The sequence below is a fragment of the Sphaeramia orbicularis genome, chromosome 22 (genome assembly GCF_902148855.1).
Source record: "Sphaeramia orbicularis chromosome 22, fSphaOr1.1, whole genome shotgun sequence".
In the NCBI taxonomy this organism is placed as follows: domain Eukaryota; kingdom Metazoa; phylum Chordata; class Actinopteri; order Kurtiformes; family Apogonidae; genus Sphaeramia; species Sphaeramia orbicularis.
In genome coordinates this window covers 50,314,599-50,341,137 of record NC_043978.1, presented here as the reverse complement: position 1 = coordinate 50,341,137, position 26,539 = coordinate 50,314,599, and the positions used below count along the sequence as shown (strand labels likewise).

The 26,539-nt window shown below is 38.9% G+C and overlaps 1 protein-coding gene across 4 annotated transcripts in view; it reads left to right on the top strand.

Annotated features, from left to right (window-relative positions):
* ppp2r3a (protein phosphatase 2, regulatory subunit B'', alpha) overlaps nt 1–26,539 on the top strand; it is a 123,298-nt gene that overhangs the window by 81,187 nt on the left and 15,572 nt on the right. For all 4 annotated transcript variants that reach the window (XM_030127330.1, XM_030127329.1, XM_030127327.1 and 1 more), the window contains 3 exons: nt 19,977–20,261; nt 23,448–23,551; nt 25,849–25,951. In XM_030127330.1, coding sequence (XP_029983190.1) covers nt 19,977–20,261; nt 23,448–23,551; nt 25,849–25,951 — 492 coding nt within the window. The remainder of the gene's footprint in view (nt 1–19,976; nt 20,262–23,447; nt 23,552–25,848; nt 25,952–26,539) is intronic.

Genomic DNA, 26,539 nt, shown 5'->3' with positions numbered 1-26,539 from the left:
GCTAGCCTGAAGACTTCGGCGTTTGTTGTTATTAAACACTGTTTGTTGACAGGCTGCTATTCGTTCTGAGGGACGAGTACTTTTTTGGTGATGTAGCTGGGCAGCTCTCCCAGAAATAGGCAATAAAGTGACAGGGGAAGTCGCAATATGAATAAATCTTGACAGTACAGTACGCCATTTAAAGTCATTAAACTTTAAACTTAGATTTTTATATTCAGAATGACCTACTGTAAGAGTTCCTGCAGGGCACAGTAGACCAGTGTCGGATGATGACACACAGGAGTGAGTATTTAAAACTCAAAATAAGGAAGCAACAATTCAAATTTATATTCGTAAAACTGCCGGTTTCATTTCCTTGTGCCTTATGACCGCATAAGGGAAAGACAGTGCCTCCCTAGAAAGCAGAAAACAGTTATTAATCTAGGAAACTGATCTATGTAAAGTTCACATTAATAAATAAAGACAGTAAAATACATACATTAGATTTACAACAAATTAGTGCACAGGTTCCCAAATGTTTTCAGTACAAGCCAAAAGAGAAGTCTGGTGTCCAAAACTTAGGAAAACACATTGTGAATAATTATATCTACTGTATCACATATCTTTTTATAAACTACTGGTAAAAACACATCTAACTGCAAATTGAAGATGTATAAGATAAAGAAGATATTTGAAGGTATTAATACTGAATATGTAAATTTATGCAACTTTGCTTATGATTTATATTGCATTCTCAAAGACTACCATTAAAAGATACCTCTGAAAAATATATTTGAAAGACATATGTGTGCAAATTTTGAGATATAAATCAAGAAAATTGTCTATTATGACCCTCAAGGTTGAACTTTTTGTACTGCTAGATCTTGACACTATAACATATGTGCTAAATTAGGATCAAATTGTGTGAGTTTTGACCAAGATAATACTTTTGGAAAATTTCACTCCATCAGTAACAAATGGAAATTTTAGGAATTTTTCATATCCTTCAGCAGTCAACATGAAGCCTTGTGAACTCACAACAGATATGAGTTGTTGTACAAATAGACAAACACTGGTAAAAACTTAACAGTATCAGGCAATAATAGGATTAAGTACTTTTTATTTACAGTGTGTATAATTTAGGGCTGCACGATATTGGAAAAAACTGACATTGCCATTTTTTTGTAACTGCGAAATACAGGGGTTGGACAAAATAATGGAAACACCTTAAAAAATCAACAAAATATAATTTAATATGGTGTAGGTCCGCCTTTTGCGGCAATTACAGCCTCAATTCTCCGAGGTATTGATTCATACAACTTGTGAATTGTTTCCAAAGGAATTTTAAACCATTCTTCAGTTAGAATACCCTCCAACTCTTTTAGAGACGATGGCGGTGGAAATCGACGTCTTACTTGAATCTCTAAAACTGACCATAAATGCTCAATAATGTTGAGGTCTGGGGACTGTGCCGGCCATACGAGATGCTCAACTTCATTAGAATGTTCCTCATGCCATTCTTTAACAATTCTAGCTGTATGGATTGGGGCATTATCATCTTGAGGTGAAGGTGTTTCCATTATTTTGTCCAACCCCTGTATATTGCAATATGAAAAAATACTCAGGAGGATATAACAGCTGTGTGGTGCTGACGCAAATGGTCAAACTAATTAGTTGTGTTTCCTCTTGTTGTGGGGCAGGTGGAAGGCATTGTCGACACACAACACTTGTTTCAGTTTCATCCTTCTTGTAGCTGAAATAATTCCAGATAACTGACGTTGCTTTTCTTTTTGGCACCAAGTCTTTGTTTTTGGTGATTTTTCTCTTGTGCGTTGCTCATTTTTCAGTGTTGTTACCAGCGACTCATTCCACGTGCAGGGGTGTGGTCTGCTTCTGCAAACTGATTAAGAATGATTGTGATTGGTGGATCGCTGCGCGCAGTGTGTGTCAGGTACCCAGGCTGAAATCAGATGAGAACGTGTCGAGTTCATTTGCCTCCTATTTTGCAGGACCTGCGATGTGAGTATTGCGTACACATTCATCGTGATGGCAATGCTCAAACGATATATTGTGCAGGTCTAGTATAATTAAATATGTATAATTCTAAAATGTAATAAGAAATAGCCTCTTAACTTGACACAGGAACTGTTTATTCATTGACTCCACAGGCTGTGATATTATATTGTAATTCCATCTGTGGACATGAGCTGAGATTTCGGTGCACAGTTTCAATAGTTTGCGTGTTTCTTACATGACAAATACAGTGAAGAGTATCTCCAGATAATGTTCAGCGGGGGTATTTGAATACAGTACATGAGAGATGGTTTCAGTATGTCCTTGGTCGCAGATCTGTCGAAGAGGTGGGTGTAACATCAGTCAAACTGTCTGCAACTCCTGTGGATCTATGTCAGTGGTGGTTGCTCCTAGCAACAGGATGTTGAACTGAAACTGTCCATTGGTACATGAATATACTTTAATAAGAGACAATTTGTTCATCATTGAGCTCATTTACATGCACACAAATACTCCAATCATTGAGCTCATTTACATGCACACAAATACTCCAATCATTATCTGATTTCTGGAGTTGTCAGATTATTCGAGTGATCATATAAACAGTATAATCTGATCTGTTTTATCAGATGACAGCAGTAATCTGATTGTGAGAAATAATAATAATGGAATAGATTTATATAGTGCTTTTTTGGTCACTCAAAGCGCTTTACAATATTCATTCGCTCTCACATTCCCCCTCTGGTGGTGGTAAACTATATCTGTATCCACAGTTGCCCTGGGGCAGACTGACAGAAGTGTGGCTGCCAATTTACACCTACAGCCCCTCCGACCACCACCAAACAGTCATACGCATTCATACACCAGTGTGAGTGGCACTGGAGGCAAGGAGGGTGAAGTGTCTTGCCCAAGGACACAACGGACCGACTGGGATAGAGCGGGATTCGAACCGCCAACCCTTCCGTTATTGAACAACCCGCTCTACCATCTGAGCCATGGCCGCCCCGATTTGTCCCCACTACTCCGATGTCGTCCTGCATGTATACAGGTTGTCACAACCCGGCTCTGAGGTGGTGACAAAAATGGAGACAGAAGAGGTGGTGAAAATGTAACAAAGATTTATTAAATAAACTAATAATAACACAAACACAAAGTGCTACAAAAACGCCAGTTGAAAGGAGCAGGGCAGAGCAGGACCAGACCGGACAGCGAGCAGAACCAAGACCAGACCAGACCAGAGCCGAGCAGACCGAGAGAGAGAGACTGATCATCCACGTCGAGCTCCTTAAATAGTCACGCCACGACTGCCACAGGTGTCACCAATCAGGTTGTCGCCACCTGCAAAAGAAAACTGATAGTGCCCCTAGTGCCCAAAAGGTGCGGGGCCGTCACAAGGTTAATCTGATTTATTTAGTTATTTTATGGCTGCGCACGTATAAACGCAATTAAAACTGTAGCAAACGGAAGTTGCGTAGTCAAACGTGAGCAGAAGACAACAGGAAGTAGAGCGGCACAATATATCGTTTAAGCATCGTCATCTCAATGTTCGTGTGCACAATAATCATATCACAAGGTCCTGCAATGTACGAGGCAGATGAACTCAGCGTGTTCTCATCTAAGTTCATCCTGGCTACATGACACACAGTGCACGCAGCGATCCACCAATCACAATCGTTCTTAATCAGTTTGCCAAAGTAGACCATGCCCCTGCACATGGAGGGAGTCGCTGGTAACAACATTGAAAAATGAGCAACGAACGAGAGAAAAACACCAAAAATGAAGACTCGGTGCCAAAAAGAAAAGCAGTGTCAGTTATCTGGAATTATTTCAGCTACAAAAAGGATGAAACTGAAACATGTGTCCTGTGTTGACAGTGTCTTCCACCTGTCACCACAGCGCAAGGAAACCCAACAAATTTTTTTAACCATTTACGTCCACACCACACAGCTATTATATACGCCTGAGTAGTTTGTCATATCGCACAATATATCGCAGGGTTAAAAAAAACTGCAGTGTCAATTTTTTTCCAATATCATGCAGCCCTAACAGGAAGTTTAAGCCAACCATCACAATGTACATACAGGTTCAGATGCAAGTTTATTTGTCATTTCAGCATATAAAAATACACAGAAATGAAATATTGTACTCAGGTCCCCGACTGTCAACAGCATTTAGTAAAAACAGTATAAGTTACTGATAAAATAATAAAAATAATAAAATACTGATATAAAAAAAAAAATAGCAATAACAATAACACCCCCCCTAAAAATTACTTATAAATAACTTAAAAAAAGTTTTATTTATAAAGTGCACAGCAGTAAAGTGCCAATTTAAAAGTGCATTCTCCGCACGGCACATACTCCGAAAGAAATCCGATAATGGACTGGACTGGACTGTCTAAACCAGGGTTTTTCAATTATTACATTTTTTAAGTGCATGTAAACACATTAGATCTGATTTTTCTAATCCTCTGATTTTTCCCCACTATCAGATTTTTATGATCATGTAAACAGGCTCATTGACTTGTACGCCAGAAAAGCAGATAATTGGTTTTCTGCTTGTTTTACATTACTCAGATGTGAGGTAGAGTGATTCAGTTCATCTGTCAAAGAAGCAGCACTTAACTAATTCTCATCAGTTTAAAGGGGGTGGGTAGGGGTGTGTGTGTTTGGGGGGTGGGGGCAACTGTATGTGTGTGCTTCTTGAGAGGAAGTGAGACTGGAAATAAAGAACAGAGCAGTGATGTGAACCGCATTTCCTGCTGTTGGCACGATAACCCTGGGAGCATTCCACCCGCCACTCAATCCAGGGAAAGGGTTATCACCATGGAGATGGCATTTGGCATGCACGGTCTGAAGTGTATGTGTATAATCTCAGACGTGGGGAGGGGGAATAGCTGGTTTTATGTGATATCAACGTCAAGTTTTAACTTTGTTTGCCCCTGTGGGTAAGTGGAAGTATTAAGAATAACACTACATAAAAAAATAAAATGTTACATGGGGTATGGTTCCTAAATAGTACTGTTAAATTTAGAGAGGAGGAAAGAGGTAAAATTTGTAAATATTGCATAATTTAGTTGGTTTTAAGGCTAAAAAAACAGATTTAATGGGAGTAAACTAGGGCTGGGCAAGTTAATGCGTTATTACCACATTAACGCATTCATTAAATAACGCCGACAATTTTTTTTATCTCACGTTAATGCTGTTTTATTCTAACTCATATTATTCTGCCTCTGCCTGTGTGCGTGTAGCGATTAGCTCGGCAGATAGACAACAGGTTTCCCAAGAAAAGCCGGACGCCAAAAACTTCTCTCCAAATCTTTTGCTTGAGACTCACTGTAAAACTGCAACAAAAATACAAAATATGTCTCAGTTATGTTCATTGCCTTAGTACATTTACATGGCATTACACATTTAAATGAATGGGAAAAAGATCACTAACTTGATGCTAACTTGAATGGGAAAATCCATAGACACGCTAACTATTACCGTTTACAGATTAACTTAAGATTTACGTCTTTTTATCCAGCAACAAAGGTTCACATCAGAGATATTTTATACTATTCATTCTTACAACAACTGAACATAAAATACTCACAGGCAAACGTTTTTCAGGCCATACAAACAGAGAGAAAGAAACGTGTCTGTTATATCCTTCTTATGTCTGAACTGGCTACGGGAACACCGCAAGGACAAAACATACATTAGTGCAACTTCTTCCGACCACTAGAGGGCCCCCTTTGCTTGCTTTTAACAACTGAACATCACATATTATTTTGAAAGTCCGCTGCTGTTGCTCTGTGAATACACGTAGGTAAACCATGGGTCACAGGAAGAGGGGGATGTTGATCGGGGTTGGTTTGACAATCGGCGTCATCATGCGTTTCAACCAATGACAGCATTTTGGGTGGGCTTAAGACTCCTGTCAATCATTCACAACCGGAAATTAACTGGTGGGGACATAAACATGGAGAAAAGTACTGGTCTTATCCATGGACATTTTCATTTTAAATGTCGTCAGATGGTGGGGTTGAGAAGAACAAAGTTGTTTGTAAGCACTGCAATGTGGAATTATTTTTTTTTATCACCGGAGTACTTCCAGTCTGAAATATCACTTAAAGACAATACATGCTGTTGATGCCAGCAATGCCCCCCCCCCCCCCCCCCCCCCCCCCCGCCAATATAACTATGCGATTAATCATGATTAATCGCAGAAATCCATGTGATTAATTGCAATTAAGAATTTCAATTTTTGCCCAGCACTGGAATAAACATCTGTACAAATTCAGTCTGCAGAACCTGTCGTTTGTGTCGTCATGTGTGTCCATGTATATATGTGTGTGAAGTCTGCCCAGTGCCTGAAGCAGAAATAAACATGAAATCTGCAACTATATTTACACAGATAATTTTACACACAGCAGACAGCCAGTTTCACAGAGCAGGTGTGTCTGTTTAGGAAGTTGTTATGTTCACACTATTCAACTTCTCTGAACGACTGGAAGACACGGTTCCTGTGAACTGGATCCAGTCGAGGCGTACAGTGCGAGGTCTTTGTCACACACAAATGAAATGCCAAGGCAAATTGGACACATGTATCAGTGTTTGTGTGCTAATTAAACCCTTCAGGAGAGATTGTATGTGTGTGTGTGTGTGTGTGTGTGTGTGTGTGTGTGTGTTTGTGTGACAGCTGAGTGAAGGTAGCAGTTGTTGTGGTTGGACAGCTGATGCTTTATCTCTTCTGATCATGCCCCGAGGAAGGCTGTTCACTCACCTGTTCCAGTAGCGGCAGGATTTGAGTGTGTTTGTACGGTGAGAGGAGGAACGCGCTCGCATACACACCTGTCGTTATAACCCCTGCTTCCACATTCGTCACATAATCTCCCAGTGACCATCTCAATCAACAAATTACATGTTTGATCATTAAATGTCCCAGAGACTGTTTGTGTTTCATGCTTGAGTTGCTCGTTTTCCACATAACAGGTTCTCAGGTTCCACTTTCACTTAAAAACAAATGATTCTCATTAGACTGGGTTACAAAAAAATGTTTTTTGCAAGTTGTCTAGGTTTTTTCAACTGAATTAGGACCATCTTGCACCGCTAAATCCAAAAATGACATCTGTTTTTCTCAATCAGGTCAGGTTTTTTTTGCTAATTTCATTTTGAAAAATTTCATCTTCTCACAAAATTGATTACATTTTTGTGACTTTATCAGTTGATTTTTTTATATACAGGGTGGGGAAGCAAAATTTACAATATTTTGAGGCAGGGATTGAAAGACAGTGTATGACCAATTAGTTTATTGAAAGTCATGAGAATTATATTTGCCACAAGAAAATGTACATAATAGAAAATCTTTTTATTCTGTGTCCTCCTTCTTTCTCAATAACTGCCTTCACACGCTTCCTGAAACTTGCGCAAGTGTTCCTCAAATATTCGGGTGACAACTTCTCCCATTCTTCTTTAATAGTATCTTCCAGACTTTCTCGTAATAGTTTTGCTCATAGTCATTCTCTTCTTTCCATTATAAACAGTCTTTATGGAGACTCCAACTGTTTTTGAAATCTCCTTTGGTGTGACGAGTGCATTCAGCAAATCACACACTCTTTGACGTTTGCTTTCCTGATTACTCATATGGGCCAAAGTTTCTGAAAAGGTATGAATAATAGTGTTAGGTATGATTATGACATCAATATATGTTTGGTTTCAAAACAATTGACGTAGTGCCTGCTGAGAAAAAACAACTAAATGTTCATTGTAAATTTTGTTTCCCCACTCTGTAGTTCTCATCCAAAATAGGTTTTAAGAGAAAAAAAATCATTTTCTAACAGGATTCCTGTTAGGTACAATGGTGTATTCACCGCAGATGTAGCAGAATACGTCAGGCTTATTTTTGCAAGATCTTCTCGTCGAAGCCATTTCATTCACCTGTAATATTAAAAAAACCATTAATCATAAATTGGCAAAAGTAAAATCTTCAGAACTCGTTTATTGCAAGAAATATGAAAGAATTTTGTATCACATAAAGTGAAAATGCCCATAAATGTAAGCAAAAATGTTAAAAAGCCAATATGTAGCATAGTTCAGAAAGTTGACCTGATTGAGCAAAATGAATGTGATTTTTGGATTCAGCACACCAAAATTATCCTTAATCAGCTCAAAAAACTTAAACAATAAATTTGTTGTTGACCAGTGTTATTCCTCATTGCATGAAACGATGTCTGTGCATGGTCGGACACTGAGCCTGTTTACATAACCATAAAAATCTGATAACTGGGAGTAATCAGATAGTTGGAATAATAGTATTGTGGAGAAAGTTTATGTGATCACTTAAATAATCAGATAACTCCAGAAACCAGATAATGATCGGCAAATTAGTGTGTAAGTAAACGAGCTCACTGACGGATGCATCACAAGAATTTTAGTGTCAGCCATGATCTAATATTTATCTTTTGCAAGTATGTGTGATGTGGAAACCTGAAGACACCACTTCACATACTGGACACTGAATGTGGACATCTAGGGAAACGTCTGAAATTAACATTACGTGTACTGGATTATTTTATTGATGAGATTTCACATTTTTCAGTGAGGATGGAGAAGAAGGAGCAAAGTTTTGTGGAAAACGCTCTTATTTTTTAAAACGTTATTTACACAGTGTATGTTTTATTCTAACAGGACTGAAGGTTCTAACACTAGGACAGTTAAGTGTCACTTTCTACAATAAACAGACAACAGGCACAATTTACCCAGGTGTCTGTCTGCAGCATTTCCAGTCCACAAATATGTCCTCTGTCATTATATTAGGATATCGTCTTTACTGAGCAATGTCTGAAGACACAACACGAGTTTGTTTAACAGTTACTTGTGTTTTTGTCTTCTGGTTTTATAACTAATGTATATTCAGAAACACTGATTGCTTTGCTTGGCAATGACTCCCATCCTTTATGAGGTGAATTTCAACTCCTTTCCTCTGGACGGAGGTTCTTAGTCCCAAGGTGCAGGACACAACGTTATAAAACAGCTTTGTTCCTGTTGCCGTCACTGAGCTCAATAAGAAATAGTGACATTGCACTTTACTAACTTATTTTAGTTATTTATCCCATTTCTTTGCTCTATTTATTATAATTGTGACTTCAGATTTTTAAATTTTATGTTCTTATGCTGGTTTATATCCCGGAATGTTCTTATTTTTTCTGGTTTTTATTGTGTTTTATTGCATCTTGTTTTTATTTATTTGATCTTATTTATTCATTTTATTCTTTAACTTATCCATGCTGCTATACTGATGAATGGTGGAACACTTTGCACTTTTTGTCTTTTTGTCCTGTCTGTAAGCGTGATCAAGTACCTGTCTTACATGTTCAATGTATGTACTTTTGTAATACCAAAGCAATCACCTAGACTGCAAAACAAATCTACCTGCGGGTACAAATAAAGTAACCTTGACCTTGACCTTGATGACTGTCAGTAGAAATGGATTTAAAATTACACTGGGAAAATATATATATATGTGTGTGTGTGTGTGTGTGTGTGTGTGAGTGATACAAAAACCCCTCAAATTAGACTTATTATATATACGTGTGTGTGTGATACAAAAAACCCTCACATTAGACTTATTATATATACATGTATGTAGACTTATTATACATGCATGTATGTGTGTGTGTGTGTGTGTGTGTGTGTGTGTGTGTGTAAAAATAATAAGTCTAATGTGACAGTGAGGGTTTTTTTGATACAAAAAATCCTCACTGTCACATTAGACTTATTATACATATGTATAATATATAATAGGGGGCCAGTTCTAGGGGGGCAATGCCCCCATAAACAAACATCCTGCCCCCTCAAATGAAAGTTTGTGAAGTTTCAGGTGGTAGGGAAAAGGAAAATGAGCTTCACAACAGCGAGAGACACAGAGGAATTAGTAGCATGTGTTGAGCTTCATTTTCACTTTGCACGTACTCATTGTGAGGTACGCACAACACGGACCACACAGCCCCCCCCCCTTATTGAATAAGTAGGATGGAAACCAAATCGATCTATGTCATCCATCCAACCATCAACAGATAAATTATTATTCATTCATTCATTTTCTGAACCCGCTTTATCCTCACTGGGGTCACAGGGGTCGCTGGAGCCTATCCCAGCTACTGATGGGCGAAGGTGGGGTACAACCTGGACATGTCATCAGTTCATCGCAGGGCTAGATATATTATTTTTATTCTCTAGAAATTTGTAGATAATGGTCCATATTTCGCAAAACTTGTCAAGTCTGTTCTTTGTTGCACAACTTATATTTTACTGAAAATGTTTGGTTATTTATGTGCTCCATTGATGTCCATGTCAAATTTATCATAGACTATTGCAGCTGACTTGACATAGATTTTAGATCCTCCACTAACACACGTCTAACATCTCTGACTATTTCAATATAAACTGTGCAACTCTATTTGCATTAATATATATATTTTTTTGTAACTTATATTTTATTAGTTTTAAAAGAACAACAAAAACAGAACACAACAACATAAATAAGTCTGGGTAGCACAGTCTTATCAATTATTTTGCTATATAATGTCCATTTTTTCCGCTTTTTGTTCATTTGTGGTTCTTGTAGTCTCAATCTGTGTGTTAGTTTTTCCATTAGAAATATGTCCTTGATTGTAGTTATCCATTGATCCTTTGTTTGATGGTACATTCATCTTCCCCCAATTCTTTGTTATACATTTTTTTGCAGCTATCAACATCATCTTTACCAAATATTCATCGTATTCACGTATAGTGCCATCACCGAAGTTGCATAAATAAAGAATTTCCGGTTTCTTTGGAATTGTGTATCCTAATACTTGACATAGGACATTGCAGATCATTTCCCAATATTCCGAAAGTTTTGAACATTTCCAAAAAACATGAGAATAGTCAACATCCATCTCCCCAGCATTAATATTAATATTAATAGATTAGAGAAGGAATGGGGTGAGTCTGGTGCTTTTGGAAATGGTTTTCAGTTTCACATGGTACAAGTGTAGTATGGACCAAGAGATTGGAACGAACTGTGATGCATTTAGAGAACAGCTTTCAGACCAAATGGTTGAGAAGTAGAATGTGTGATTCTGGAGTTTTTTAGATATATATACAGGGGTCAGTTTTACCTGATGGAGGTTGTGATATAAATGCCCATATATTTAAAAAAAAACAAAACAAATCTGATAATTTTAGGAAAAGTCAAAATTCAGTGAACTATTTTATTAAAATGTAGTAATTCACAAGTGAAAACGAGCAGCGGGTGAATCGTATGTGTTGAGTGAATAGATGGCTCATTAAAGTGCTGTGCATTTTAGTGGTCAGTTTGTGTCCATGCTGCTGCTTCTATCCCAGCTGGAACAGTCTGGTCTGGTCTGGTCGTTTTCATGTCACCTAAACATACCGCTGCAGCTTCCCACGTCCCTGGAACATCGCAGCTCTTTGAAAATGGGCTCCCAACTTTTTGTCCCCCTGCCTTATCCCAGTTCTCACAGTTTACACAGCTTTGTAAATTAGCTTATTCCTCCTATTCTCTTTATTTTGTGTGTAATTTGCGGGTGTTTGTAAAGGGCTTAGATGAAGTAACATGAGGACGAGGCAAAGGGTTTTAGGACCGAGCGGAGGCATTTTGAAGAGACAGGATTACACCGACTGTCAGTCAGACAGGAAAAGAGCACACAGCTGCTCATCGGCATCTGCTCTGGCTCCCTTTACACACACGTACACACTCACACACACACACACACACATATACACACGTGTGTCTCTTTATACAGAGATTTATGAGAGAACAAGTGCATGGCTACTGTTGATGAGGTCGTGTAGAGGAAGTGGTGGGAACTAGCTTTGAGGAGAGCAACAAAGAGTGAGGAGGGAGTGAAGATTAAAAGAAAAGGGGAGGGGCCAGAAGTTCATCATGCCATGAGAAGCTGGTGAGAAGGCAGTTGTGTACTTTCCAGATCCTGCTCGTATGTTGATAGACTTGAGATAGTGATTGTATAATGTTTCCGCCTGCAGCACAGAGGTGAGAAGGGGCCTGAAAGAAGACAATGTGTGTGAAACTGTGTTGGTGTGTGTGTGTGTGTGTGTGTGTGTGTGTGTGTGTGTGTGTGTGTGTGGGGATCGGTATGTGACCTTGGCTTCAGTACAGACTCCAGTTGTTACAAAGAATTCAGCAGAGCGCACCAGGAACTGAGGAGAGTTGCCCAAAAACACAAGGTGACTCACTTATTTTTCTGGAAAGTTACTCACACGCATCCACACACCCTGTACTTTTATACACGTCCATTGGGAGAGATATGTCTCTTATTCATCTGCGACTCACACACCATGTTGGCGCTGATAGAGATGTTCACAGTTTATGTAGTGATGCATTACATACTAAGCAAGGTTACAAGAAACAAGGTCACAACAACAAGGGCTTCAAAATAATGAACAGAATAGAGTAGAATCTTTATTTTGTCACACACGTAAACATGCACCACGCACCGAAATTTGTCTTCTGCCTTTAACCCTTCACTAGATCATGCATCACATGCTAGGAGCAGTGGGCTCGCCATGTCAGGCGCCCGGGGAGCAAATGGGGGAGGGGGGGGGTTAAGTGCCTTGCTCAAGGGCCAACAACTCTCCGTCGGTCCAGGGAATCGAACCGGCAACCCTTCGGTCACAAGCTGACTCTCAAGCCATCTAGACCAAAGCCGCTAATGGTAGACCTTCATAGGAAAAATACTCACAGCTAGTGAATTTTTATTGCTAGCTATTTCAAAAGAGCACATATGCGTCATAACCCGATAGTTAGTCATGATCAGTGACATGTTTCCTCCTTCACAGGCTGTTCCAGCATTGGTAGTGATGCAGACTCATAGTGTAATCCGATTACCTGGGCTGTGATGGACTGGTCACTGACCCCGTGCAGCAGACACCAGTCTAAGAGGACACATTATCAGCCAGTGCTGGGTCACATCTCTGTGACAATGGTGGAGTGCAAAGCTTATGGCTGCACAAACAAGCGTGAACTTGTGCTTTCCACTCAATCTTTCTCACTGACTGCTACTTGTTTACTCGCATTGATCACCCGGAATCAATGCCGGTATGGCTGGCAATGGCTGCACCCAATAGGTTCTGCCGCTGTCCATAATTCATGTACACTGAACAAAAATATAAATACAACACTTTTGTTTTTGCTCCTATTTTTCATTAGCTGAACTAAACAATCTAAAACTTTTTCTATGTTCACAAAAGGCCTGTTTCTCTCAAATATTGTTCATAAATTTGTCTAAATCTGTGTTAGTGAGCACTTCTCCTTTGTCCTTTGCTGAGATAATCCATCCACCTCACAGGTGTGGCATATCAAGATGCTGATTAGACAGCAGGATTATTGCACAGGTGTGCCTTAGGCTGGCCACAATAAAAGGAAGGCCACTCTAAAATGTGTACTTTTACTGTGTTGGGTGGTCCAGGGGGGTCAGAAAACCAGTCAGTATTTGGTGTGACCACCATTTTCCTCACACAGTCTTCTTCGTGAATTCTCTGAAACAGCTTTGGAGATGGCTGATGGTAGAGAAATGAACATTCAATTCACAGGCAAAAGCTCTGGTGGACATTCCTGAAGTCACATGACCAGTGCATATTCCCTCAAAACTTGTGTTATCTGTGGCATTGTGCTGTGTGATAAAAGTGCACATTTTAGAGTGGCCTTTTATTGTGGCCAGCCTAAGGCACACCTGTGCAATAATCCTGCTGTCTAATCAGCATCTGGATCTGCCACAGCTGTGAGGTGGATGGATTATCTCAGAAAAGGAGAAGTGTTCACTAACACAAATTTAGACAGATTTGTGAACAATATTTGAGAGAAATAAACCTTGTGTGTACACAGAAAAAGTTCTAGATCTTTGAGTTCAGCTCATGAAAAATGGAAGCAAAAACAAAAGTGTTGCATTTACATTTCTGTTCAGTGTAATAAAAAGGTCCAGTGTGGTGCACTTATGGCGATTTTTTTTGTTTGTTTTTACTGAATTTGCGCCTCTCTTACTTTTAAGTGATACACAAAGCACAATTACTGTCGTAAGCATGACCAGTACAGGTACACTTTAACAAATTGGTCCTTCAAATCTGTTTAAAGTCCCCTGGAGCTGGAAAATGTGTTTATTTAGTTTCTGAAAGGTTTTCATTCAGGGCCAGTGATGTGATTCTACTAAAATAGATCCTTCTGTTTTATGAATTACAGTATCAGTCTCAGGGAGCTCACTTTAGCGCTAGATGTCACTAGATGCATTGCCTTTGCTGGCCTAGAAGCACAGTCAAATAAAAATATGATTCTGGAAAAAAAACAAAAACAAAATGGTTTCGCTTTTCTTTGACAGTCACCATTAACCACTGATGCAGGATGTGGAGACGGGCTCAGTTACACATTTGTCATAGTGTTGGAGAGGTTAGTGAAAATAGACCACGGCTGTCTGTCCCAAGGAAACCAATCTTGCTTGAAGCAGTTGTAGTTTGGCAGTGAACGGATGCAGCCCTGATATGGCATAGCAGGAAGAGAGGGCAGGCTCTCATAGAGGATGTTATTTTGGCAATGCTTACACATAAGCTATTTATGCTGTCTATTAATTAGCTGTTATATACTAATTTAAAGGTCTAGTGCAGGGGTGTCAAACTCATTTTAGTTCAGGGGCCACATACAGCCTAATATGATATAAAGTGGGCCGTACCAATAAAATAATATAAATAATAGGATAAGAACTTTTGAGTGAAAAAAAATAATTTTGTAATAAAAATGTTTAAATCTACGAATTGTACTTGAACATAACATGAACAAATATGAACAACCTGAAAATTCTTTCGTAAGATAAGTGCAATGTTAACAATAATCCACCTTAGTTTATCATTTATACATGTGAATCACAACTTAGAGATCGCAGTGGATCTACAAATACACAAAACATTGAATAACATGGAGAATATTATTAAAATTCCACATACTTCTCTTAAGACATTTCAGATATTCACATTTTTTGTAAAAGGCTAGTCTGTAAATGTGAACATTTTTGTGTAATTTTACTTTTTTTCGTTTTTTTACACTAAAACAAAGAGACAAATTTCATTATTTATAGTTTATTATGATAGTATTTTACTGGTCTGATCCACTTTAGACTGAATTGACCTGAAATGATTTTAACATCCTTGATTGTTAATATCTTCAGTGTCATTTTTGCATTTCACAAATTCATCCCAGGGGCCGGATTGAACCCTTTGGCGTGCTGGATTTGGCCCCCAGGCCGCATGTTTGACACCTGTGGTCTAGTGTGTTTTATTTAGGGACATTTAGGTGGATCGTATTACAGAACTGGAATATAACAATAATATTTATGTCATTAGTGTATAATCATGCAAAAATAAGAATCATTGTTTCAAGACAGAGTGAATCCACCATGTCACACCACAGTATTTCTACTTCCACTTCTATTTTTTGAGTCGCAATTTTCAGCGTTTAGGTGCTTTAATGTCACCTACACTATTTACGAGTGGACCAGAGTTAATATCCCTAATAAACCTCGATTTCCTTTATCTGTAAGGAATTTAACCATGACTAGTATTTACACCTCGTATGTGCTTAGGTGAAGTATCAGTGTATAAAGTCTGATAGTCTTTTGGTTGATAGTAGTGTCGAATAGGGATGTAACGATTACCGGTATAAGGATAAACCGCGGTAAAATTCCCCGTGGTTAGTATTACCGTTTAAATTGTAATTATCATGATAACCGTGTTTTATTACCGCACTTTGAAAACAGAGAGAGAGAGACCTCTGTTAGTTCTGTCTATCTGTCTGTCTCTGAAAAAGAAACTAAAACAACTCAAACTTGATATGGAAAATGGTCAAACACTGGCCATAAGGTGTCATCTTTAACGCACATTTGTATGTTTGATGTTTACATGGTAATATATGAATGTTTCTGCCAACAAAGTACATTGTGCTGTTATTTTATTTGTTTGTTTTTTTGAATCCACCTTTATTAAATTATTTCAGGGTTTGTATAAGTACTTTTTGAACATTTTGAGCACAATTTCAATAATGCAGCGATAATAATGATAACCATGATAATTTGGTCACAATAACTGTCATATGAAATTTTCCTATCATTACATCCCTAGGTAATTAATTAGGTAATTAACACAGTAACATCCCAACAAGAAATCATCATTAAATTCCTGGCTCCTGAGAGTGAGCGTTCATTAATTTGGCAAATTGTACTGTTGTGATGGGGAAAGCTTGAAGACTACTACAGTAGATTAAATCCAGTTATTATAGAAAATAAATAAATAAGCTGATTGATCATCAAATGAAATAATACTGATAATAATCCATCACAGTACTGGTAATAAAAAATATTACTGTTCTGGTAAAAAGCTTGCTGTTTTAAGTATGTGAGGTAGTCATATGGAATTACTGTATGTCAACAGATATAACAACAGGTGCTTTGCCCGCTGATTCATCACACCATCCCAAATTATCTCCATGAAAATATTTCAGCTTACTTGTCCAATCCATTTGCATTTGAAGCGCTGAGTCCGTCTTCCTCTCTGCAGAAAACAACCGTCACAGTCACTTTATATGCTAGTTGTTGTTGGCTAACTAGTGAAACAGAGACAAAGGAGGGCCGCGGTCCTGCAAAACACTACACACAGATATGCAACATGCTTGAACCCCTCCCGGCCCCCTTCGTACGACCCCCCCATCCCAACACTCAGGACAGCCGGTGTGTGCAGTGCATGTGTGTGTATGTGTGTTGTCAGACCCTGGCATGGCTCATGTTTCTTAGTGCAGTTTGTCAGAGGCCAGGCACCAGCGAGACTACACCAAATACATACATCCAGAGCAGACACAAGACGACAACAGAGATCCAGAGCCCAGGAGAGGAGCTGCCTTTGGAGGCTTTGATTGGCCTTAAAACGACGCGCTGCCACGGTCCTGCCTCTTGACCTGCACACGAGCACGGAAGTCCTGAAGAACATCTCTGTGTTGTTAAACCTGCTGGATTAGTGCTTTTTGGGCCGCTGTGCTTTGGGAGACCTTCTGAGAGTGGCTGACGAGACGTTTTTCCCACTCACACTGGATATTCCTCTGCTGTTTGCTGTATGTTAGGGTCAATATTGGCTGTGTTTCCTCTCGGATACATCTGTTAAACAGACTGATTCACTCTTGTCCGTTAATTTCTGCATCGGTTCGGTTGGGTTCAGCTTGGTGTTGGTTTCACCGTGTCAGTAGCTGCACCGGTGGCTGTGTCTGGTGGGGGGTTCGGTGTCTCTGCCCCCACCATGATGATTAAGGAGACATCGTTACGTCGGGACCCTGATCTGAGGGGGGAGCTAGCCTTTCTGGCCAGGGGGTGTGACTTTGTCCTCCCATCTCGCTTCAAGAAGAGACTCAAGTCCTTCCAGCAGCAACAGGTCAGTCAGAGCAACAGGCAGGGAAAGTGTAAGTGCAAGTACAAGTACAAAAAGTGCAAACTCATGACAAATCTGAATAATGAATGCACAAATTACATGAATATAAGAATAATTAGTCACCTTTGAGTATACATCCTAACTGGTTTACACACAGTCAAACATAAGCATGCACTTGGAGCATAAATACAATATACAGTAGATGCATTTTGTTTCTCTCATACACACAGTGACATGCCAGGGACGATGGACAAGTTATTCTGAGTCAGATACCAGTAGGATATTAATAGGTTAGGAGGTGTAGGAATAGAGTGATAGAATGAACGCTGTGGAGGAGAGTGGGAGGGGGGAGTCCTGCTACAGCTGTCCTGCTCAATACACACAGTATGGAGGCCTGCAGGAAGACACACACCAAACACACCAGGAACCAGGAAGTTGGACTTCAATTGGTCTTGATTATATACTTGTTTCTGGTTTTTTTAATTTGTAAAATCTGCATCCCTTTTTGTCATCTGTTTCGCCAGCGGGCCGAAAATTAGACTTGCGTCACACTTAACATCATCCAGTGCTTACGTTGTCATCTTAAGTTATTGTGAGTTTGTCTGTGTTGTAAGATGAAGGTATGTTAAACGAGAAGGACTTTTTCATCCGAGGCTCATTGCCTAAATGGTAATGTGCAGTTGTTTGCCAGCTCTACATGGAGTGAATCTTTGTGTTGCTTTCAAATAGAGACGGTTGAAAGTCACTGAAACATGGTGTCTTTTTCTTTTCCTACAGCCTTAAATAGTCTTGAATCCTCCAGTCTTTTCAGGTCAACAGTTTAAAGGCATCTTCACTGCTGAATGCTGTGTACCTGCTTTGAGGCCCTGCTCAGACCTAGCATTAGCCTTCGTCTCCAGATGTCTCTGCAGTGATGACCTGTGATCAGATCTCACCTCCCATCTCTATATGCAAATAAACATACTCATCCCTAGCATAAAATGCAGTGTTTAAGCATGGATTTGTAATGTTTGTTTGCAAACTTATTTCACTGTGTAGTCTACCAGCACATTTGAACTAGAGCTTACACTATGTTTTAGGGCAGTGATTGTCAACTGGTGCGTCGTGACCTAAAAGTGCGTTGCAGTCCTGTTTTCAGTGGGTGGTGGGCCTTTGTCTGAGCAAAAAATCATGTTAAGAAACAAATCCTGTGCTTTATTTTTTATGGAGCGGAGCACTGTCCATTCACACTCCCAACAGTAGGTGGCGGTAATGCGCTGTAATGCTAATTAACACCAGGCATTTCACAGCATAAACAAAGACAAAAATCATGGAGAAACTGAGCTATGACAACGACTACATCAGATGTGCTTTTACCAACATCGAGGACAAAAACCTTAGTGTGTTTAATTCTTCAATAAGGGACTGAATGCGCTTTTAATTTTAAACCGATTGCACATTAGTTTTGGTTAAAATGTACATAATTTGGTGTTAAATGGAATCTATTTTATAAAAGCCAAGTGGCCTCTGTGTGTGTGCGGGTATGTGTGTCTCGGGATTCACACAAAATCTGGAAAGAGCTGACTGCTGCAGTTTGGCATACTTATGTATTTTTGGTCAAGGAACAAACTAGCGAAAATGGCAAGTTGATAGGACCAATATTTTGGGAGATATTAGTAATTTTGGAATACAGTAGCCTTACAATCACATTGCTATACCCAGAGGGCTTTGGCGGTGACTGCTGGACAAATGTGGTACAGCATGCACAAATCCACAGCAGCTTAAAAACTACCACTTCTAGAACCCATGGAACCCCACGAGTCAACGTGCTAGTATTTCCCTCTTTAGCATCGCCACCTGCTGGTCATTTTGGTTTATCATTAAACTTGTCTTCTGTGTTTTCATACTATGATATTTTGTATTATCGCAGATTCAAAACACACTATCTTTTTCGTTAATAAACTTGAGAAATTTAACTTTTATCAGTTTTGGTCGGGGTTTGTTACAGAGGGGTGATAGTGGGTCCTGAAGCCAGACCAGTTGAGAACTGTTGTTTTAGAGTCCAGATGAACTTCTTTATTTGTATATAGAGCAGGAAAGGGAGATCTGATGGGTGGAGGTGCATTTAATAAACAGATGTACTTAGAGCTGACCACATGTGATCAGATGTTAAAGTCACTTCTGAACAGGGCTTTTTTGTGTGTTCATGACTCAGTGGGTGTTTCTACATCATCCTGTATCTTGCGTAGACTTCTTGGAAAAGTTGTAAGTGAAAATATTCCAGTCCTGACTGTAGTTATTTTCCAAAAACTGAATCAGAATTTGATTAATACATTTAACCAAACTAAGAAAAATATATGAGTCATTTTCCCGCCTTGTTTTTGATTCTTGGACCAAATGACAGAAAATATATTAACATTTTTTAAAGCTTTATAGTTTATTACAGATTATAGTAAAAAAATGAAAAAATAAAAAAAAACATCAGTGGTATGACAGGTTGGTACCCCCCAAACATTATTCATACTTGTTTTGTCTTTTCAGATTCAGTCCAAACCAGAGAAGAAACCAGGAACACCTCCACCAGCACCTGCACCCACTCCAGCCACGCCCACTCCCACACCACGCTCCCCCAGCCCTCCTCCTGCTCCGGTCATAGTCACCCCTCCTCCCCCCGCCATCAACATTCCCAGGTTCTACTACCCCCGTGGGCTTCCTGCCCTGGGCCCGGCCACCAACCACGATGCAGCCATCACTGCGATCGAGGCGGCCTTCACCGAGTTCGAGGAGGAGAAAGCTGACATTTACGAAATGGGCAAAGTCGCCAAGGTCAGCCAGCGTATGATGTGTGAAATGTTTGAAGAGAACAGGAGAACTACTCAGCTTTGAATTTACTCTTCATTTGATCATGAGTCGCCCTGTGGAAGCCAGTAATGTAATAACAGCCAATAACGTAATAACTGGCCAATAACGTAATGAAAGTTCCTAACCGATAACGTAATAACTTTTGGCCAATAACATTATAACTTATTGGCTGGTTATTATGTTATTGGTCTGGTAAAAAAAAAATCTTTACAAATGTAATAACTGAGTCAATAACGTAATAAGTTATAATGTCAGCAGCCAAAAGCTATTACATTATCGGTTCAGGACTTTTATTACTTTATTGGCCAGATATTACGTTACTGGCCTATTATATTTTAAAAACAGCAAATTTATTACATTATCGGCCGTTATTATGTCATTGGTTGTTATTACATTATTGGCTTCTACACGCCCATTCAAATACGCAATTCTTAATGCATTTCCATGTATTGTATCCGTAGTTGTACATATTAATGTGCATGATTTCATCAGTTAATACTACAGACTGTTTATAAAGACAGATGCTGTGATGTTGTTTCATCTCACCATGCTAAACTGAAGCCGCAAAACAGCTGACATATGAGCTGCCATGTTACTTGTGTGACACAATTTGTATAAATGTATCAGTGCTTAGTTTTTATTGACTTATTAAATTTTTTATTATCTTTAATTTCCTGAGGGCTCTGCCAAGGGATCAGTAAAGTTCTGTCTAATCTAATCTCATCTAATCTAATCTAATCTAATCTGTTTTGGTCAACACTCCCTTGAATAATATGGAGAAGTTGGATTCATGGCCTGTACTGAGGCCAACCACCAGGGGGAGGTTGAGACATCGTCACTGTTGTCATGGTGTCCAGATTTATACACGCTCAGGGCCTGATTTACTAAGATTGCAAATAACAGGCACAAATGTGCTTGCTTGCGCTAAAATTTGCACGTGCTATTGATTTGCGTGTCAAGGGTGATCAACTAAGATGTATGTCTCAAATTTTTTTTTTTTTTTCTTCCATCATTCCAAAAATGTTGATATGATCAGAGGAGATTGGTTCTCTGCGTTGTGCCTATGTGCCTCCTCGCTATAACACCTGCAGCCAGTTTTGCGCTAAGTTCAAACCTGCCTTTCAGACGCACTAAATATACACGCAAAATCAGCCACCGCAGTCAGTTTCAGGTTTAGTAAATCACATTGCACGCGCTAACTAAATATTTACATTTACTCCTCCCAGTAATTTTGCGTGTTCTGGCAGAAACGCCCATATTGCATATTCATCAGGGCAAACACGCTAAATGGATTGCGTGAACTATTTTACCCATTTGAGAGGTGCAAACCTTGGTGCGCCCTGTTAGTAGATATGCTTCAACGTGTTTTTGTGGGCACATTCAAGTAGGGATGCACCGATACCACTTTTTTCCAGACCGAGTACGAGTGCGAGTACTTACATTTGAGTACTTGCCAATACCGAGTACCGATACGAGTACTTAATAATCCCATTCCAGGTGTTTATTCCTTTTGTAAATGTGCTTTACAGTTGTTGTCATTAGTCTGACTGAAACAAAGTGCTGCTACTGACATTTAATGTGTTGGAATGAGCGTTTGTCAATTAATCCACCAGGGGGCGCCGCTCTGAATTAACCATACTGGACAAATACCACGAAGAAGAGGAAAGTTTTTTTGCGAAGAAGAAGAAAGTCAGTAATAACAAATATGGAGATGACAGAGGCAACACTAATGTGATACTAATATTGCAGCGTTTTTACTGGTAAGGTTTAAAAGTTTATCTTCAGCAGGTAGAGAAAAGAGAAATGAGTGATGAGTTTCGTTTTTACTTCCGCTGGTGGCGGTCCGCACCGCTCCGTACTCCTGGTGGTATTCTCTGGGTACGCATCCACCAGCACCTGGAAAATGGATGGAATGTACGCAGAGGACGGACAGAACATTCCGTTCGTATCTGTCTGTGTCTGTAACGTTACTTGCAGTCAGTGCTACTTTTATCACCGTCATTTATTTGGTTCAATCTCCACACTCTTCACACTCCACACACATTATTCCACTGCCGTGTACCTGCTGCACTGAACTGTGAATGTCACACGGCCGTAAGTGGTATCGGTGCATTTGTATCGGATTACTTTTACGAGTACGAGTACACACACTGAGTATCGGAGCCGATGCCCGATACTGGTATCGGTATCGGAGCATCCCTACAGTCAAGTTTGCACATGTTTTTACACGCACAAACCTTTAGTAAATCAGGCCCTCAGTCTTTTTAATTCCATATCTGTTTGACTTCAGTGTGTCACCATCACAAGAACAGAGTATAAATCTGTCTACAGTGCAGTACAAATAGAGGTGTGAATATTTATTTTTCTCAGGATTAGACTTGACTACCGTGTCTGTGTTGTGAAGCATCTTTGATTTGAGACATTTCTGCACTAATATCAGCTAATAGTTTGTTTTTTCCACTGTGAATATCAAGTATTAGAAATAACTGCAGCTGATAACTGCTGTTTAGATTCAATGTAAAAACTGCATTTGCTGTAAAAAGGAAAATATTTTCAAATACCTGCCACACAAAGTTGCTTTGAATATGATAAATCAAATAAAGAATATTTTTTTAATAATAAGCACTAGTAAATAACAGTAAATTGCGTATCATCACAGTAGAGACTACAGACAGAAAAAGCAGATTCCCAGAGTAACCAAAGTTTCAAGGAATTTATTTTCTCAGATATTAGATCAAAAACAGGCCAATACTAATAATCACAGCAGTGAAAATTGTGTGTTGCTATTGATAATGCATCTATATTCTTAATTTCTAATGTACAATGTACATTTTAAATGTTTTTCCAAATCCTTTTAATGGGGTCATTGAAGAGAGTTGGTCCGAATGAATAGTATGAAGAAAAGTGCAGTAATATGTGACATTTTATGTATGTACGGCTTCATTCCGTAAATATTTCCAGGAACGCAGACATCATCGTTACACATATAGTTGCCTGTTTGATGCAGAGTTTATGTTTCTGTGTTTATGCTGCCCCACCTTTGGAACCACCACGATTGGTCATTCCAGGAAGTAAACACTGTGGTAAATGACAGTACAAAAGTGTGTTTCACAGTAAAGTAACAGTTGTGTTTCTTGTGATTCTGCTCAGGCGTGTGGGTGTCCACTTTACTGGAAGGCTCCCATGTTCTATGGGGCAGGTGGCGAAAGGACTGGTTTTGTCTCCGTTCACTCCTTCATCGCAACCTGGAGGAAGTAAGACAAACAACACACTCACTGAAATCTTTTTTTTTTTTTTTTTTTTATGATGTTTTTTTTCACCGGCCATTTTTTACATTTAAGCATTTGTTTCAAGCCTTGTTACTGACATTTTATTAGTGATTTTGAATAAATTAATGCTTGAAACTAGAATTATAATCAAACTATCTATTTCATGACAAGGGCAAATGTAAGGATTTCAGTAGCAGAGGTGGTTTAGTAGTAAATAGAATGAAAATAAGAAGTAGGTCAGTGTAGGACATTCCTTCTATTGTTTCTGTACAAAATTAACTGAACTTCATTTCATATTAATATAATGTGCAGACTAAAACCACTTCAGATCAAACCATTAAACCATGAAATCTGCAGGTGTGTTTTCATCCTGTTATATCTTGTTAAATCTTGATCAGTAGATTCACCCAGGGATTTCTGGGGGTTATTGTTGCATGTATTGATGCTGGAATCCGTCTCGGTGTTGTAAAGGTGCTCAATTATGCAAAATCCGAATAATCCCCCCAAATATGTTAAAACAAATGTAACTGGATTACACACTAAAATGGCGCTGACCCAGGCCCGGGACCTGGTTAGATTATTTTGTGTCTGGGTTGTGTGTATGTTGTTTATTTTTTAAATGGGCTAAAATTCAGTTTTCTAAAATGGAATGTTTTCTATGTCCATGAATGACCACAGGATCATACTATGCCTGTATCTGGGTTAAAACTTATTTGATCCTGTGACTTTAAACTTTGACTTAAGGCCGCATTCACTAGTCTCAGCTCTATTTGTAATCGAGTTATGGAGTGAACATACAAACAAGCACACTAGCACTGACCAGCCCACCTACAGCCTGACTGAAGATATGAGTAATAAGAAGGGTAGAAAGTAGAACTGCAGCTATTGATGATTTTTGTAATCAATTAATCTATTGATTATTCAATTAAATTATTATTTGAATAGACGAAAAAAAAGATAAAAATGTCCTTTATTCCAGAACCAGCTGAAATAAAAACCAGAAAATGAATTAAAGGAAAAGAAAAATATATATAAATATAACATATATACAAAATGTATAAAACAACTATCTATCTAGAACTAACAATAGCATAAAATTATATATAAAAACATCTATAGATATAAACAACTAGAAATGCACTCGGAAAGCGCAGACCTCTGCCAAGGGAGATCAGTGAGCCCCCGTGGCCCCCCCACCCGGATCACCACCAAAATGTAATCATTTGTTCCTTGTGCCAGTATCAACATTTCCTGAAATTTTCATCCAAATCCGTCCATAACTTTATGAGTTATCCTGCACACAAACAGACAAAAAAACACACAAACCAACACCGGCAAAAACATTACCTCCTTGGTGGAGGTAACAAACAAGTCAAATGACATCTACAAACTAGAAAAGCACTCAGAGAGCACAAACCTCTAGCAAGAAAGATCACCCCCCCCATCACCAACAAAATGTAATCATTTGTTCTTTTGCCAGTATCAACATTTCCTGAAATTTTCATCCAAATCCGTCCATAACTTTTTGAGTTATCTTTCTAACAAACAGATGAACAAACAAAAAATCCACCCCCCAATCACCACCAAAATTTGATCATTTGTCCCTTTTGGCAGTATCAACATTTCCTGAAAATTTCATCCAAATCCGTCCATAAGTTTCTGAGTTATCTTGCACACGGACAGACAGACAAACAGACAGACAAACCGCGTATTATTTCACTTGGCAGAGGTAATAATATGTGCACTGCAGTCTTCAACACATTTGAATCCAACTTACTAAGATCTTAAGATGGGACGAACATAGAACTTTAAATATACTGTATATACTTAACACTATTAAAAACGCACGGTCCAAACATGCAGTGTAATTACCTGAAAATGATTTGCTCAGGGGCCTATTTTGGATATGTTGCTCACGAGATGAGTAACACAGTCAACAGTTTTATTTTTTTCATTTCCGACGCATGGACATCTGAAAATTGTAATTGAATATTTTTGTTATCAATTTGAGTTGGTTAATCGAATAATCGTTTCAGCTCTTGTACAAAACACAGAGATTCATGTGCATTTACAGGAAAAGAAATACTGAAGTAAAATACAGATACATGAGGATTAAACTTGTCTATAGTAATACTCACCTCTGTTAGACAGATGCACTTGTTTCTGTACCTGCACTGGTGAAATAACTCTCCTGTTCTGTGGTTCTTCGTTTAGTATATTTTAAGAAATACTAGCCTGAATTTTTGCAGGAAGTTAAATCGTCCTCTGGTCTTTTTTCCCAGGTTGTTGCACAGTTGCCATGATGATGCGTCGAGGTTCATTTACTTGCTAGCGAAGCCTGGCTGTAACTACCTGGAGCAGGAGGACTTTATTCCTCTACTACAGGTAAATAACACGGATCAACCAAAGAAAAAGTACTTTTGTTTGTTTTAATAGGTCATCTGGTGCAGGTCTGCTCTGTGTTCCAAAAGTCAGATCTAAACATGGAGAATCAGCGTTCAGCTTCTATGCTCCGTATATCTGGAACAAACTACCAGAAAATATCAGGTCTGCTGAGAGTCTGAGTTCTTTTAAGTCAAGGTTAAAGACTCACCTGTTCACTGCTGCCTTTGACTAAAAGGCTTTTGACTTTTTAAATTTTGTATTCTCTTTTGAAACTCTGCACTGCAACTCTTACTTTAATATGTGTGTTTTTATTTTTGGGGGGATTTTATGTGTTGTTTTCTTACTTGCTGTTTTTAATCACCTTTTACATGTTTCTTTTATAATGTTTTAAATGTGTTTCTTTTTATTTCAATGTCCTGTGTGAAGCACCTTGAATTGCCTTGTCGCTGAAATGTGCTATACAAATAAACTTGCCTTGCCTTAATACAACCCAGTTCAGACAACAGATTCACAGTTGAAAGGTCAATCAACAGCTCTCTTCTTCCATTATATCTGTACACTACAGTCACAGTCTAGTAATGATGAAAC